The sequence below is a fragment of the Scheffersomyces amazonensis genome (assembly GCF_036850825.1).
Source record: "Scheffersomyces amazonensis strain UFMG-HMD-26.3 chromosome Unknown RJT21scaffold_1, whole genome shotgun sequence".
NCBI classification, from domain to species: Eukaryota; Fungi; Ascomycota; class Pichiomycetes; order Serinales; family Debaryomycetaceae; genus Scheffersomyces; species Scheffersomyces amazonensis.
The window spans coordinates 2,798,864-2,815,794 of NW_027042741.1; the positions used below are offsets into that span (position 1 = coordinate 2,798,864).

General features: G+C 30.6%; 9 protein-coding genes across 9 annotated transcripts; 4 read left to right on the forward strand and 5 right to left on the reverse strand. All coding sequences in view use genetic code 12, as the record gives it.

Moving 5' to 3' along the window:
• Positions 1–204: 204 nt before the first annotated feature.
• Positions 205–1,639, reverse strand: RJT21DRAFT_16107 (uncharacterized protein). The gene has a single exon (XM_064883518.1). The coding sequence runs from the start codon at positions 1,452–1,454 to the stop codon at positions 315–317; it is 1,140 nt and encodes a 379-aa protein (XP_064741630.1). The 5' UTR covers positions 1,455–1,639; the 3' UTR covers positions 205–314.
• A 50-nt stretch (positions 1,640–1,689) lies between these two features.
• RJT21DRAFT_117961 (Nrd1 complex RNA-binding subunit) lies at positions 1,690–3,947 on the reverse strand. Its single transcript, XM_064880892.1, has one exon. It carries the CDS (start codon positions 3,626–3,628, stop codon positions 1,772–1,774), a length of 1,857 nt encoding a protein of 618 aa, XP_064741631.1. The 5' UTR covers positions 3,629–3,947; the 3' UTR covers positions 1,690–1,771.
• Positions 3,948–4,113: 166 nt separating this feature from the next.
• On the forward strand, positions 4,114–5,043 carry RJT21DRAFT_117962 (mitochondrial 54S ribosomal protein mL46). Its single transcript, XM_064880893.1, has one exon. It carries the CDS (start codon positions 4,155–4,157, stop codon positions 4,989–4,991), a length of 837 nt encoding a protein of 278 aa, XP_064741632.1. The 5' UTR covers positions 4,114–4,154; the 3' UTR covers positions 4,992–5,043.
• Positions 5,044–6,472, reverse strand: ERV46 (Erv46p). The gene has a single exon (XM_064880894.1). The coding sequence runs from the start codon at positions 6,324–6,326 to the stop codon at positions 5,097–5,099; it is 1,230 nt and encodes a 409-aa protein (XP_064741633.1). The 5' UTR covers positions 6,327–6,472; the 3' UTR covers positions 5,044–5,096.
• Positions 6,473–6,479: 7 nt separating this feature from the next.
• Positions 6,480–7,742, forward strand: RJT21DRAFT_117964 (uncharacterized protein). Its single transcript, XM_064880895.1, has one exon. The coding sequence runs from the start codon at positions 6,531–6,533 to the stop codon at positions 7,602–7,604; it is 1,074 nt and encodes a 357-aa protein (XP_064741634.1). The 5' UTR covers positions 6,480–6,530; the 3' UTR covers positions 7,605–7,742.
• Positions 7,743–8,269: 527 nt separating this feature from the next.
• CDC24 (Rho family guanine nucleotide exchange factor) lies at positions 8,270–10,678 on the forward strand (the record flags this gene model as incomplete). The annotated part of the gene is made up of 1 exon (XM_064882964.1): positions 8,270–10,678. One exon carries the CDS (start codon positions 8,270–8,272, stop codon positions 10,676–10,678), a length of 2,409 nt encoding a protein of 802 aa, XP_064741635.1.
• Positions 10,679–11,543: 865 nt separating this feature from the next.
• On the forward strand, positions 11,544–13,490 carry RJT21DRAFT_129495 (putative electron-transferring-flavoprotein dehydrogenase; the record flags this gene model as incomplete). The annotated part of the gene is made up of 2 exons (XM_064882965.1): positions 11,544–11,592; positions 11,722–13,490. The coding sequence occupies 2 exons, from the start codon at positions 11,544–11,546 to the stop codon at positions 13,488–13,490; spliced, it is 1,818 nt and encodes a 605-aa protein (XP_064741636.1).
• A 55-nt stretch (positions 13,491–13,545) lies between these two features.
• Positions 13,546–13,974, reverse strand: RJT21DRAFT_16131 (uncharacterized protein). Its single transcript, XM_064883519.1, has one exon. It carries the CDS (start codon positions 13,820–13,822, stop codon positions 13,601–13,603), a length of 222 nt encoding a protein of 73 aa, XP_064741637.1. The 5' UTR covers positions 13,823–13,974; the 3' UTR covers positions 13,546–13,600.
• Positions 13,975–14,125: 151 nt separating this feature from the next.
• Positions 14,126–15,988, reverse strand: GDS1 (Gds1p; the record flags this gene model as incomplete). Its single annotated transcript, XM_064880049.1, has 1 exon — positions 14,126–15,988. The coding sequence occupies one exon, from the start codon at positions 15,986–15,988 to the stop codon at positions 14,126–14,128; it is 1,863 nt and encodes a 620-aa protein (XP_064741638.1).
• Between the last annotated feature and the right edge of the window lie 943 nt (positions 15,989–16,931).

Here is a 16,931-nt window from a genome sequence, read left to right on the forward strand (position 1 = left end):
TGACTTATTGGCCGTAGTACCAATAATTTACCAGTTATGGTTTGAGATATGGGCAGGCTACAAATTTTTCAGCGTTATCGCTCGCGTATATACTGGGGTTACATACAAATGTATATAAGCTATATAAACGTTAATGATCTATACAGTATATATAAATAGTATATAGGTATATATATACTATATATAGTGTATATATATACTATAGATAGTGTATATATATACTATAGATAGTGTATATATATACTATAGATAGTGTATATATATACTATAGATAGTGTATATATAGTGTGTATATACTATATACAAATTTATAATTACTCCTTACCAAGAACTACTTGTAACACATCTTTATGAGATCGTGATCGTTTAGATGATGGTTGAATAGGTGATTCATCTTCATGATTTCTTTTGAATTCTTTCATAAATTCAGCAGTTTCTACATGTTCTGGAGTTACATCATTAGCAATCTCTATAGAATCAGCTACTATGATTCCAAATTCTACAGTTGATTTAATTATATCTTCTGCCTTAGTAAAACTTAATTTCATATCATCCATAGTCATTCGAATAATAATTTCATTGGCTAAAATATAAGTACTGAATGCATTAGTAGTCCAATAAGAAACAGTTTTATTTCTCTTTTCTGCAGCTCGTAATTCTTTATCAAACTTATTACTAATAAGATCTCCTAATAACAGTTGTCTCTTAAATCCATAATAACCTCCAAAATATTTCTTCCAATCAATTTCCCATTTTTCACTCACAGCCATAGTTTCATGAGGTGAAGAATCTCGTTGCTTTTTAGCTAATTCATAATAATATGATGTAGATTCTTTACCTTTAAGTATATTTGGTATAATATCAAGATATCTTTTAGCCTTTTTATATAATTTCTTTTTAGATTCAATTGTATTTGGTAATTTATACTTTTTATAATTCCTCTTAATTTCATCTATCTTTGATTGATTCTGTTTAGTCAATTCATGCAATATATTCCCATTGGCTACTTTAACAGCAAACCCATCATACAGAGGGATTTCTTCTATTTCATCTTCATCTTCAATATCACTTAATCCCGGTAAGATCAGAGTATCTTTTTTAATTAGTTCTTTACTTAACTCAGGGATTTTTATTATTCCATCATCAAAATCATCAGTAGTCTCATCTTTAATTTCTTCATCTTTAATTTCAAGGGTATAATTATTATATCTTCTTCTACTACTACTATTGGATCTTCCAAATTCTTCTTCTTCTCCTTCTTCTTCGCGTGCTACTACATTATTCTTTGCCATATTCTTAAAGTATTTCTTACTATTACGGCCATACTTCTTGATAGGCTTAACTTCTGAACTTGAATCACGGATCAGAAATATATTATTTTTAGGTACATGAATAGCTCGAGCCAGTGAAGACCCTCGACTGGGACTTAAGCTTGACATTTTCTTGTTAAACATGGTGGATCAGTCAATTGGAAGATGTCGTGGTGGAAGTAGTAATTATGGTGTTGATTCATAGTTAACAAAAGGTAAACAGTGTCGCATGCATCAAGATGCTCATAGAAAAGTCGTCAAGTTGCGAAAGACATTTTATCTAACTGTAGTAATTGTACAGATATAACTTTAATAGGGTTAGTAGAGTATTGCTATATATGATTATAGAGATATGTATATAAGAATATGGAGATATAAATTACAAAAAGTTTGTATAGAATTAATTACTTAAACTTCATTATATAGATTTATAGTTTTATTATAGTTTTATATATAGGTATTTACTGTCCTTGATAATAGTTCGAATAACCTTGGTTATATCCTTGACCTTGAGGTGGTTGTTGTTGAGGTGGGAAACTATTGAAATTTTGATATTGTGGTTGTTGATAATTTTGAGGTGGACTTTGATAATTTTGATATCCACCTTGAGCAGGTACTGGTGCTTGATAACCACCTTGAGGTGATCCTTGATATCCTCCTGCTACAACTGGTGGTTGAGTATTTGAATTAGCAAATAATCCAGCTAATGGATTAGATCCTTGGGCAAATTGTGATGGTGGTTGATTAGCTTGACCACCTGGAGGTCCAATTAAAGTTGTCTTGACATAATCTTCATCAGGTTCACCAGGTCTATTTGATTTTGGACCATTTCTAGCAGAATTGGTTGGCATTTTCTTAGACATAGCTTTAGATGAAATACCAGTACCAATTTCAATATCTGGTTCATCAATTACCATACCTGCTTGTAATGGTTGACCTCCAGTACCACCCCATTGAGCATTAACTACCCATGATTTATCAGCATCGGTTAATCTTGTCATTGGAATCATTGAAATCCCATGTTGATAATTACAACAGTCTCTTGGTCCAAATCCTACTCCCCATCTTGTTCTTAATGGTAATTTCCCATCTTTATTAAACAGAGTAATAACTTGTTCTGCTTCATGTCTGGAATAAACTTTTACAAATGCATGTTTTCTTTCGCTATTTAAAATAATGGATTGAACTTCGGCAAATGGTCTTAAAACTGCTGCTAAACTAGTTTCATCCATATTTCTTGGAACACCTCCAATAAATAAAGTTCTTGATAATACTTTAAAAGTATTTTGAGGAACATTACTATCAAAACCTACATTACGAGGACGATAATGTTCAGATCCTGGGACATTCATTTCACCTCCTAAATTACCAGGAGCGAATTGATTATTTTCATTTACAGCAGCTTGATGTTGTGGAGGTGATCTAATAAATCCTCCTCTATTTGGAGATCTCGATCTATTTCTTCTAGTATAACCAGAATCTTGACGAGATTCTCTTTGATAATTATGATGATCTTGATGTTGTGGTGGTTGTTGATATTGTGGCTGTTGAGGTGCTTGTTGTTGTTGTTGATAAGAAACATTTTGTTGCATTTGTTGAAGTACATTTAATATATCAGGACCTTGGCCACCTACTGGGGCAGCTTGATTAGTTGGAGCTCCATTAGTAACATTTGAGAGGGCAGAAAGTTGAGACAATATACTAGTGGTATCTTTCTTTGGAGGCTCAACTTCAGATGTTGGAGTTGAAGATTTAGCAATAGAAGCTAAAGACAGTAAAATACTACTAGGTTCAGATGAATTTTCTGCTTTAGGTTTGACAGGTTCAATATTAGCCTTTGGAGGTGAACCAGGAGGAGTCGTTGAAGCAAAATACTTCTTATTTAATTTTTCGATAAGTTCAGGACTAAAAGTTTGAGTCTTTTTCCATAAATCCACTAATTTAGAAAACTTACTCTTCATAGAAGGTTCAAATTGTAATTCCATTGCATCATCAAATAATGATTCAATTAATTCAGTTATTTTAACTACACCTGAAGCAAAAGTACCTTCTGGAGCCAGAGAATCAATAGTTTCTCCTGCTTTTTTAGCTTCATCGCTATATGCTCTCATTATTGCATCAACAACATACATTGTAGCAATTTTATTTTGGGATGGTGCTGCTTTACAATTAGAATAAAGAATACTAATTAATTTGGATTCAGATGCAACATTTTGTACGGCCAATGCAACTAATTTACTAATACGACTTCCAGAAATACTAGAAGATGTTTTCAATCTTAATTCTTTTAATATGGATTCAAATTCTTCTACCGACATTATTTTAAAATTACTAATAAATACAATATTATTTTATTTTGTTTGATTAGTTTGAAATTACGATACAAAGACTTATACGGTCTATTAGGATTTAATAAATTGGTTTTTTATGGATGAATTCAATAAATTTACTACGTTAAAAATTTTCTATACAACCCCCTTGATTTAGTCGCTATATCGTTACTTGTATTGCGTTATTATTACAATCAATCTCTGTATTTGATTACGTCCTCTATACTTTTGATATACTATCTATATATATATATGGACTGTAAAACTTACTTAATTCACAACAAATCCTTTTGATATTGCTGACGCTATTGCCTTTAAAAAAATTTACAGTCATTACCCCCTGGGAAATTTGAACAGCTTTATATACTTTTTTGGGTCATTTACCCGCCTTCGAGAATTATTCACCATAAGCACACGACCAGCCCGAAAAATTATGCTAAAAAAATTTCGAATCATAAGTGAAAAATTGTATGAAATATTAAGAGGTATCCATTAAGAACCTACAGGTAGTGAGATGATTGGAGGGTTAAGAAGGTCCGCTATTAGAGCGTATGCCACCAAGTCAAGTCCAATAATATCGTCGAGTTTATTGTTGTCAAGAAATCCAGTTGTAACGGCAGATTTAGATCCATTTCAAAGTCAATTCTATAAATATCAACAAGAATTATGGAGAAGATTAATGTGGACATTCCCTAAATGGTTTTATTTTAGAGAAGGTACTTTAGCAGAACAAAGATATCGTCAATTGAATAGAGATCCTGTAGCTTATAATCCAGATCTTGAATTTCCAAGAGGTAAACCTGAAATTAGACATAGAAGAGATAGAAGATTTAAACAAGAGATTAAACTTCCAAAGACTTATAAACTAGCAGAAGATCTTGCTGAAGGTGAAACACTTCCTGTAGTCTCTAAAAATGATTTAGCTCGTCAAATTATTCCAAATTCTCGTATAACTGAAGCTGATAAAGTTAATGATCTTACAAGTTTAGAAAGGAAATTAAGTCGTACATTATATTTAATTATAAATCAAAATGGAAAATGGATTCTTCCAAACTTTACTGAACAATCATCTGAAGTACCTACTGCATTACATAAATTAGCCGAAGATGGTTTGTATCAACTTGGAGGTGAAAAAATTAATTACTTTAATGTTTCTAATACTCCATGTCATTTACATATTAATCAAGCTGAAAATAAAAAGGAATTCATTATTAAGTCTCATATCTTATCTGGTGAATTCAAACCACAAGATGAATCATTAAAATACTTATGGTTAACCAAAGAAGAATTAAAGGATAAGTTGGATGCAAAGTATTATTACGAAATCAATCACTTATTCAGTGACGTGTAATTTAAGTTTCAGCATGTACCATCATATATATAAATATATATAGTTCGTTGTAAATAGTTAATATTAATTATGTATATTAAACATTTTATATATGTAGGGAGTATTTTATAAATCCTTTTTAGTTCTAATAACTTTTTCAGCAGCATATACTGATCTATCTACAAGAGTTCCTACCATTAATACTCCTGCAATTGAACTTATAACTCCAAGTACAAATCCAGACCAAGTCTTTGCATATTCTTCTCTATTAATTATCTTTAATGGTGAAATGTCGAAATGGAAGAATACACCTGGTACACCTCCTCTAGCATGGAACGTGTGTTCATGATCTTCATCTTTACCTCCTTTTAAGGGTCTATCATGAGTTATTACGGAGAATTGATTAGTATCAATTGTAGCTTTCTTAGTGAAAAGATATTCATATCTAGTAGCTACGACTTTTAAATAATATGAAAATAAATGTGCCTTCTTTCCAAGTTCAGTTTTATGTCCATCTAATGAATGAGTAGATTTGACTTCAGGAACTACTGAACCAAATGCTAAATTATTAATAGTATGATCGAAATTGAATTTATCAGGATGTTTATCATATAAAGAAAGATCATGAACATGTTGACCACCACTTGTAAATGATGCACCAGCAGCAAAATCTAAAGTTCCAGATATTCTATTAATTTGAGAAGTTCCTTTAACTCTACAACCTTCTCCAGTACTAATTCTAGCATTAATTCTTTTAACATAACCTTCACTTTCACATTGAGCAATATTAGAACCATCATAAAATCCCCATCTCTTTTCAGCATAAGCTAATCTGACAGCAGCACAAGAATTACAACAAAATTGATGTTTATCTTGAGGTAAAGCTCCATAACATGAACCACATTCACCTTGTTCGCCATCTTTTAAACCTTTAGCTAATTCATATAAGGATATATCGTTATTTAAAGTTTGAGAATCAGTATCTAAAATTTCATTAGTTACTTGACCATTAGAATCATGAATAAGTCTAAATTTTTGAAATCCAGATTGTAAAATATCTAATTGAACATCACCAGTTTCATCTAATAAATCTAAAGAAATCATATCACAAGGTAAATTAGGGAATGATATATCCAAATGAATATCTAATTGTTTATTAATATCTTTATCTACTACTAATTCAGGTCTTGTTATAATTGTAGTATATTCAAGATATTCACTTCGAATTAAAAATAGTACAATAGCCACACATATTAAAGTGATAATTCCACCAGATGTTGTACGAATTCGAGCATCTTCAACTGTCTTTGCAAAAGCATCGATAGATATCAATTTAGGCCTTTGAGTCGTAGACATACTTCACTTTGCTATATAATGCCACCTGTTCGGTCCAGATATCGGGCTAAACTTTTTTGTCGAGAATTTAATTTTTCACTACGCAAGCAAAATATCGGCCGGGGAAGATCAAATAAATTAGTGAAGAATTAGTGAAGAATTAGTGAATAATTATATTTAGTGAGCAATTAAAGTACTGAGTAATTAGTTAACAATTAGTGAATAATGGCAAGTAATAACTCTAGAAATAATAAGACTTTCTTTAAGAACTTTACTCCATTATCAGTTAAGGATGCTCCCTTGCCTGGACATTCATTATCATCATCAGAGATTATTATAATCTCTATAAATGCTACTGGTACGAAATTAGTTACTTCAAGAACTGATAAAACTATAAGAATATGGAGATGTTATCCGGATAAGATTGATGATGCACTTGTGATAGAAGATGCCCATGCTAAGGCAGTAGAAAGTATAAGTTGGGAACCTAATACTGAGCATTCATTTGCTTCAGTTGGTAGAGATGAATATGTAAAAATATGGAATGCACATACAGCACAATTAGAGAGACAATTCCGAGTATTTAAGGGAGATTCTAATGAACCAACATCTTTAAAGACTGTACGATATTCTAGTGATGGATTAATATTAATTACTGTTGATCGAGAGTCTATAGTATCATTCTTTTCAGTAGAACATAATTATAAGAAAATTTATGAATTAACAAGTATAACTGAACCTATTTATGATGTTCAATGGTTTCATTATAATCATTCATTTTTCATACTTGCATTACATAATGGTAATATACCAATTTATAAATTAACTACTAATGAAAAAGATGGAATAACTGCTCAAGTTGAATTTAAAACAGAATTTACTGGTCATAGATCATCAGCTACTGGGATAGTTATTGATCCAAGAGGTACATATTTTGCAGTTGGATCAGGTGAAGGAGTTGTTAGTATATGGGATACTCAAACTATGTTACATACTAAAGTTATTAGTGATATTGATGAATCTATTGCATGTTTAGATGCTAGTAGAGATGGAACTTATATAGCTATAAGTTATGATAAAAGTCAAAATATTGCAATTTATGATACTGTATCAGGAGATAGAGTATTTGAAGTACCTAATAGTGAATCAGGACAAATGACATTTTCAGCCATTGAATGGTTCCCAAATAAGACATCATTTGCTTATTCTAGTGATCAAGGTACAGTACTTACTGTTATGAAAAAACCGGAAAAAGTAGATAGAAATGGTAGAAATGGGCGTAGAAATACTGCACGATAATAATAATAGTAAATCATAGTAAGTTAGTAATAGTTATCTAATATATAGACATAAACAATTGTATATGTTGTATATAATAAGACGCGTAGATCCACCTCGATTGTGTTCCCAATTGGGTAATGAGAACTTCCTATTCGAACCCTTTTATGCAACTAATCTCATGTCTGGCTATTGCCCGATTGGGATAAATTAAGATGGATACAGTTGTCACAGTTACAAGTCTCACCACTAACAGTACTTAACACAGTAATCCTTACCACAGCTACACTAAATACGTTACACTAATTATACCCAATCACTAATTATTCACTAACTATGTTCACTACACTAATTACTAACTAACTAACACACCACTAACCAACTAATCAATCACTGACCACGCTGTACTCTTACTACTCTCACTACGCCCATCATCTCACTCTCCTGCGGCTCTTCTCCCTAAACTAACCCGCACTCGCGGCCTTTCTCACTATCACTCTCACTCTCACCCCAACCTCACAACCCTCACTCCTCTGCTCCACATTGTTAGTCCCTAAGGACAATTTCATAACGAAAATTCCATACCGAAAAAATATCGCCTAAAAAAATCAACAACTCGTCTAAAGGCTCGTTGGTAACTTTAACTATTCTCCACTTACAGTTACCAGCCACCCACCAAACAAGTCATGATAGACGGTAACCAACAAGCACCAAATGCTCCATTCCGGTCACTTTCTACAAGTTCTAATATTTCTTTAAATTCTTCTTCAACATCTATTACAAGAGTTCCTCTGGGACCTATACAGACATTAAATGTTAATTTTAATCGTCAATCAACTCCACAGGATCATTTATACTTTAAAGCTGAATCTTTAAAACAACGAATTAGTAAGATTCAAGGAATGGATTATTTCCTTAGAAAAGCTTATAATGTAGCTGAAGGTTTAGCTGAACAACAAGCTTTAGCACTTTCTCAACAAATTCAACAAGATAATAATGGATTTAGAAGTTCAATAGATTCTTCTAATTCTGATAATTCTACATCTTCAAAACTGCAATTAAATAATATTCATACATTTACTGCTGGTATTTTACCTGCAAATATAAGTGTTGATCCTGCAACATTATTATGGAGTTTATTTCAACAAGGAGCTCCATTATGTCTTATATTAAATTATGTTATTCCAAGTTATGAAGTACCTGTATTACAAAGTGATGATTTAAGAATGTGTAAAAAATCAGTTTATGATTTTTTAATTGCTGTTAAAAGTAAATTAAAATTTGATGATGAATTTATGTTTACAATTTCTAATGTATTTCTGGATAGTACAAATGATTTATTAACTATTATTCGAGTTGTTAATAAAGTATTAGATAGTAAAGAAGAAGCTAGATTTGAAATTGATAAAGATTCTCCTCAACCTCCAATTGGAGAAGTTATTATAACTGATGATAGATCTAAAGTAGTTAAAGAACTTATTGAAACTGAAAGAAAGTATCTTCAAGATTTAGAATTACTTTCAAAATATCAAAAGGAATTATTAGAGGCAGAAATTTTACCTAATGAACAAATTCATTCAATTTTCCCTAATTTAACTGAAATTATTGATTTTCAAAGAAGATTCCTTATGGGATTAGAATGTAATATAAATGTACCATATAAATATCAAAGAATTGGATCTGTATTTATTCATGCTTCTAAAGGTCCATTTAAAGTATATGAACCTTGGACAGTTGGTCAATTAAATGCTTTAGATATAATTAATAAAGAAGCAGTTAATTTAAAAAAATCTTCAACTTTATTAGATCCAGGATTTGAATTACAATCATATGTAATTAAACCAATTCAAAGATTATGTAAATATCCATTATTATTAAAAGAATTAATTAAAAATGCTCCAGAATCTATTGATTCAAATATTCCAACATCAGCAGTTTATAATGAATTAGTTATGGCAAGAAGTGCTATGACAGATGTAGCTAATCAAGTTAATGAAGCTCAAAGAAGATCAGAAAATGTAGAATATGTTCTGCAATTATATGATCGAGTTAGTAATTGGAGAGGATTTAATTTAAAAGATCAAGGAGAATTATTACATCATGGAACAGTTGGAGTTAAAGATGCTGAACTTGAAAAGGAATATGTTGCTTATTTATTTGAAAGAATTATATTTTTCTTTGTAGAACTTCCTTTACCTGAAGTACCTAGAAAGAAAATATTATCATCTAGAAAGAAATCGACTAGTAGTAGTGCATCTGTTTCAACGGCTAATTTATTAGAAAGTCTTACAAGTGCCAAAAATGATAAATTAACTCAATTAGAATTAAAGGGAAGAGTTTATATACTGGAAATTTATAATATATCTGCACCATCAAATCTTGGATATACATTAGTTATTTCATGGTCAGGTAAAAAGGAAAGTGGATCATTTACATTAAGATATAGAACAGAAGAAATTAGAAATCAATGGGAAAATTGTTTAAGAACTTTAAAGGCTAATGAAATGAATAGTCATATTCATAAAAAATTAAGAGATTCTCAAGCTTCTAATGATTCTACTATATATGATTATACTGCTGCATATGCTCAAAGTAATGGATCACCTCCAAATGTTCATGATTCTCAATCTTCAAGATCTTCAAATGGATCTACTCGTCATCATTCATCATCATCTACATTCAGTATGATGAGAAGTGCACGAGCTAGATCAGGAGGATTTGAATCATCTCGATTATCTGGTGGACAACTTGGTAGTCAAACTACTAATACTCCAATAACTGCTGCAGTTGAAGGAGGATTTACTGGTAATGAAATTCTTGTTAAAGTTATATATAATTCTAAAGAAATTCCTGATGCTATAATTGTTTCATCAAATATTCAATTTACTGAATTATATCTGAAAATATCTAGTAAAGTTGCTAGTAGTCAATTAGTTTCTGATGATATTTTAGTTAATAAGTTGAAGTATAAGGATGAAGACGGAGATTTTGTAGTTATGGATTCCAATGATGATTGGATATTGGCAGTTGATATGGTTAATGAGTTTATGATTGATAGTGATGATAAAAGAGAGTTGACTATTTGGGTGTCCTAGACTAAGTATATACTGTAATACATGAGAGCTGTAATATAGATTTAGTGCTGTGCTGCGTAACTTGTAACTACTGAGTACTGTACAATAACTACTTGTAATTACTGTATATCTACTGTGTATATACTGTGCATCTACTGTGCATATACTGTGCATATACTGTGTAACTACTGTGTATTTACTGTGTACTCTAGTAACTGACTACTAACTGTAACTATAAATTTGTAGTGACTATGAGTCTCGCACTACGTAATTTCTCACTAACTACTTTAGTTTAACGTCATACCACACTTCTAATAACTATCCCTAACTATATTAAATTCTTTATTTATTACATATTACACTCTATTTTCCTATACATTCTTTAATTACTTTCTACTTCTATCCCCCATCAACTCATTACTTCATACTTTCAGTGTCTGTTCTATACAACTGACAAATTTCTCCAGTATGATTGCAAAATTCCCCTAAAACTATAAAACTCCCTGCACTCTAAAACCCCCCTGAAACAATCGCCAATTAATTGACTGTAATAATCACTTCCCACTACTAGAAGCTAACATACACACTCTATTAACACTCTATAATTTATAATCTCTCGCCTAGCCCAAATGGGGCGAGTATCCCCATTAGCAATTTGACTCATGTGATTCGCTCAATGATTTAAAGCCAAATGTGACACAAAGCCAGAGTCCCCGATGAATCATCAGATTGAAAAATTGGGGACAATACCCTTACCTATACTTAAAAAAATCTATAACGAGGAGGTACGGCTTGTGGGGATTTTTATTAGGGAGTTTAATAGTTAGAAAAATTAGTATAAGTTAGTTGTTATTACTTGTCAATTTATCAATTTGTCAATATAACCATGAATTATACTAGAATAGCTACTAAATCAGTGCGTTATATTAGTAGAAGTAATTTACTTCGAACAGTTAGTAGAAATAATAATTCCTTAGTAAATTCATATTTAAATTATAATTATAAATATAATTTTAATTCTGTACATATTAGACATCTATCTAGTCCATCCAAATCAAATCGAGAAGTTTTATTTGAAGTACTTTCAGAAGAAGAACAAGCAATTCTTACTGAAGAAAGAGCAAGTGATTCTGTTGATGTTTGTATTGTAGGTGGAGGTCCTGCAGGTCTTGCTACTGCAATTAAATTAAAACAATTAGATAATGAACATGGTAATGGAGATTTAAGAGTAGTAGTACTTGAAAAAGCAGGAGATTTTGGATCTCATATAGTTAGTGGAGCAGTATTAGAACCTAAACCATTTTTAGAATTATTTCCTAATAGTGAATTAACTGAACAAACTGGTGGCATACCATTACCACCAGATATGGTTACTAAAGCTACAAGAGATTGTATGAGATTTTTAACTAAAAATAGTGCTTATCCAATGCCTGAACCTCCTCAAATGACTAATAAGAATAAAAATTTTATTGCTTCTCTTTCAAATGTGGTTAAATATTTATCAGAACAAGCTGAAGAGATAGGGGTTGAATTATATCCTGGAGTATCTGTAAGTGAATTAATTTATAATGAATCTGGTGATGCAATTAAAGGAGTAGCTACCAATGATTTAGGTATTGGTAAAGATGGTAGACCTAAAAGTTCATTTGAAAGAGGAATGGAATTTCATGCTCGTGTAACTGTATTGGCAGAAGGATGTCATGGTTCATTATCAAAACAAGCTATATCTAAATTTAATTTAAGAGCCAATAGTTTCCCTCAAACCTATGGATTAGGTATTAAAGAAATATGGGAAGTTTTACCTGATAATTTTGAAAAGGGTCTTGTAGCTCATTCAATGGGATTCCCATTAAGTACTTCTGAATATGGAGGAGGATTTATGTATCATTTTGGCGATGGATTAGTAGCTGTTGGACTTGTAATTGGATTAGATTATGAGAATCCATATATATCTCCATATCAAGAATTTCAAAAAATGAAGACTCATCCATTTTATTCTAATGTATTAGAAGGTGGTAAATGTATTTCTTATGCTGCTCGTGCATTAAATGAAGGAGGTTATCAATCTATACCTAAATTACATTTCCCTGGTGGTATATTAGTTGGATGTAGTGCAGGATTTATGAATGTACCTAAAATTAAAGGAACTCATACAGCTATGAAATCAGGTATGGTGGCTGCTGAACAAATATTTGAAACTATTAAAGAATTAGGAGCAGTTGATGAAGAAACATTTGAAGATGCATCTTATATTCCAATTGATTTACAATCTTATGCTACAGAATTTGAAAAATCATGGGCATCAAAAGAATTATATGCGGTTAGAAATGTTCGACCATCATTTACAACTCAATTAGGATTCCTTGGAGGTATATGTCATGCAGGAATGACTACTATGCTTACATTTGGTCATGAACCATGGACTTTTGGACATCATTTAACTGATGCTGGTAAAACTAAACCTGCCAAGAATTATAGTCCTATTGAATATCCAAAACCTGATGGAAAATTAACTTTTGATATTTTAACCTCAGTATCAAGAACAGGAACTCATCATGATGAAGATGAAAAATGTCATTTAAGAATTCCTGCTCAAGATACAGGAAGACATGCGGCAAGAAATTATCCTGAATTTAAAGGAATTGAACAAAGATTTTGTCCTGCTGGAGTTTATGAATATATTCCTGATGAAAATGAAGAATTAGGAGTTAAATTTCAAATTAATAGTCAAAATTGTATTCATTGTAAAACATGTGATATTAAAGTACCAACTCAAGATATTACTTGGACAGTACCTGAAGGAGGTGATGGACCAAAATACTACATGACATAATAAATATTTAAATATTTAAATATTAATAATATAATATAATTGTATGTATAAGTTATAAGTTAAGTTATAGTAGAGAAATAGAGAGAAATCTTTTATTTTCATTTGCTTCGTCATATAAAAATGTGGAAATGGGATATTTGGTCGTGATAAAGTATGAGTCTATGATGAATTCTTTTCTGATTTTGCCGATAGTAATAATAATAATAAACATAAGATAATAAACACATTTTCAAGAAGTAGAGATAAGAGAATAAAAAGAGAAGAAAGAGAATAAAGAGAATAAAGAGAAACACAAGAAAATAGATGATAAAAACATAAATGACATTAATCATCACTAGAGTAAAAAAGTATAATATATTTTTTTTTGTAATTAAGAAAAGGAACCCCAAAAGTTGATTGAATCTAAAGTTTGTTTGTTTGAATGATAAAAGGGATAAAAGCCAAATTGCACCTGTTTTTTTATTTGTAAAGGATAATAAAACACCGACAAAACTGGTAATAACAGAAGAAACTCATATAAAATTCATGAATATTTGAATATAGTAGCGAACGTAGGATTATTTGTTATTTGTATTTGTTATTTGTATTTTTTTTCAGTTTTTGTATATTTTTGTTTTCTGGGATAATCTTAATCTTCAATTAAAGAACTTATCTAAATCAGATAAACTGATATCTTCAGGAGCTCCAATATCTAATGATAAGAATCCTGATCTGATAACGTCCAACCATTTCTTATTAGAAGGAACTGAACCAGCGGAACTTTCTGAAGAATCCTTAGGAGTTGAAGATGATGAAGTTGACGTAGTTGAATCATCATTTTCATCATAACTAGGATTCGAAATGGCACGTAATGCGGCAGCATGTAAATCGGCAGCGGCGGCAGCAGCATTAGCAGAATGTGAACTTGGAGTTCTTGGAGCTCTTGGAGCAGCAGCTGCAGCAGTTAAAATCTTGGATTTCTTATTTAATGAAAGATAAGATAAAGATTTAGAACGTTTCCCATTCTTTTTAAATGATTCAATATAGAGATCATTAGAAAAATGAGGATTATTAGTTAAAAGTCCATCTTCATCTTCTTCATCATCATCATCATGGAAAACTTCAAAATCTTCAAAATCAAAATCAGATTCATTAACATTATGATTTCCTTGAATACTAAGAGATCCAACTTTAATATCTTCTGAAATAGTTGATAAACTTGATTCAGTAAGTGAAGCAGTAACAGGAGCAGAATTATATGGTACAAATAAAAGACTTGATTTATCAATTGAAGTTGCATCCATAAATGTATTCTTACTAATACCTAAATCATACATTGTTTGTCTTCTTGGTTTTGATAAAGTTGCATGTTTACCAGCTTCTAAAGGATTTTCATCATTAATTGAATGAAGTTTTTGATTTGGAAATTGTTGATTCAATTGTTTATCAAGTTTTGATTTTTTAATTGAAGAATTGGTTGTATTAATAGATTTTGGAGATTGACTATCATCCATACTTTCTTCTTCATTTTTAAGAGCTTGTTCTTGTTTTTGAATTTCCATTAATTTCTTAACATGAATATGGAAATCTTCTGCAAGAATACCACGATAAACATAAACCATTCTTTTTGGTGATGCATCAGCCCAATCTCTTGATAAAGCATATTTAAGTGATGTATCACCTTTTTCAACTCTTTTAACATAAGCATTTAATTTAGCACTAACTAAATTAGAAGTTTTAGTTGAAAGATTAGCCATATCAGGATGTTGTTCAATTAAAATATCACAAATTTGTTTAACAGTCATACCACTACCTTCAGGATCCTTTTCATATAAGATAACAAAGATAGCATATAAGACATCATCTTCTAAAGAAGGATCATCTTTTTGATCAGGTCTTGGTTTTTCACCAGTTACAGGAATTGTAGTAGAAATACCGGTAGCAATTGGAGCACGAGAAGGATTCTTTGGTTTTTTAACAGGCATAGAAACAGAGTTATTACCTGAACTTGATTGAGATGATGGAGGTGTAGAAGTTGAAGTTGGAGGAGTTGAACCTCTTGAACTTAATTTCTTAAATTCATGTCCACCACTTTGCATTAAAGAATCTGGAGAAATACTTCTCAGACTTGATGGAGACATAACTTCTGGACTTGAAGATTTTTCATTTTGATGATGAGATTGAGATTGAGATTGAGATTGTTGAAGAATTGAGATTGGAGATTGAATATCATTATCATCATCATCTTCTTCATCAAGATCTACATCAACATCAATATCTCCTTGACTTAAATCATCGATATCTCGATTATTATTATGAATAATCATATTATTATTAATATCATCATCAAGGTCATTATTGATATTATGGTGATGATTAAGGGAATTACCAATATCCAAATTAATTGAAGTTGAACTACCAGAATGAGTTAAAACAGGATTTGGAGTAAAAGCAGGAGAAGCAGGAGTTGAACTAACTGAAAATCCAAGGGATGTTGGTCTTCTTTCAGCTAAAGCCATATTTTAATAAATCTTATGTGAAGGTAACCGGAGTTAAAAAAGTGAATTAATTTGAATCAATGTTGAAAAATATTTAGGATAGGGATTAACTTTCTTTTTAAGGAATAATTTTCTAAAAACAATGAAGAATTAGAAAATAGTAATGAAAGTTTGTAGATGAAAAATTATGCCAATAATGAATAAAAACCTTAGGATAAAAATTTAAAGTAGTAAAATAAAATCAGGTATAAAATAAAAAAATTGAAATGATAGCTCTTGCAATATATAAAAATTGGAAATATAAGATAAGATAAAAAAGTTATTGATCTTTAGTAATATTTCAAAATAAAGCTGAGACTAGCAAGTATGGAAGTAAAATATATTATAACCGATTGATTTTTCTAGTTTTTTTTTTATAATTTAATAGTCCATAAATAAACACTGAACAAATAAGGATATGGGAAAAGATTTAATAAAGTATAGTATAGGGATTTAATAATAGTATTGATATTGATATTAATATTAATAATAATAATAATATTATTAATGAATCAAACGATAATTAAATGTTTAATTCACAATGATAATAAAAAGTTTGCAAACGCAAATAAAGGAATGTTGGATTCCTAAACTGTGATATAAAACTAAAGTAAAGCTGATCAACCTTTAAAGATGATTGATATTTGAAAAATTAAATAAAATTCAATACCCTGTTTTCTAAATATTGATGGGGGGTCGTGTAGGATACCGAAACACACACACAGACAGACACAGACACAGAAAAATTGCTAAAAACAGAAAGGGACAAGTTAATATACAGGAACACATACACAAGTGAGGTAAAAATTTACAGCATTTTTGTATATACACCAATCTAATAGAGTGATTAAACTATCTGTAATTAATCAGATGAATCAAACTATTGAAGGGATATACAAAGTATGCTGGGTCAAGAATCGACCAT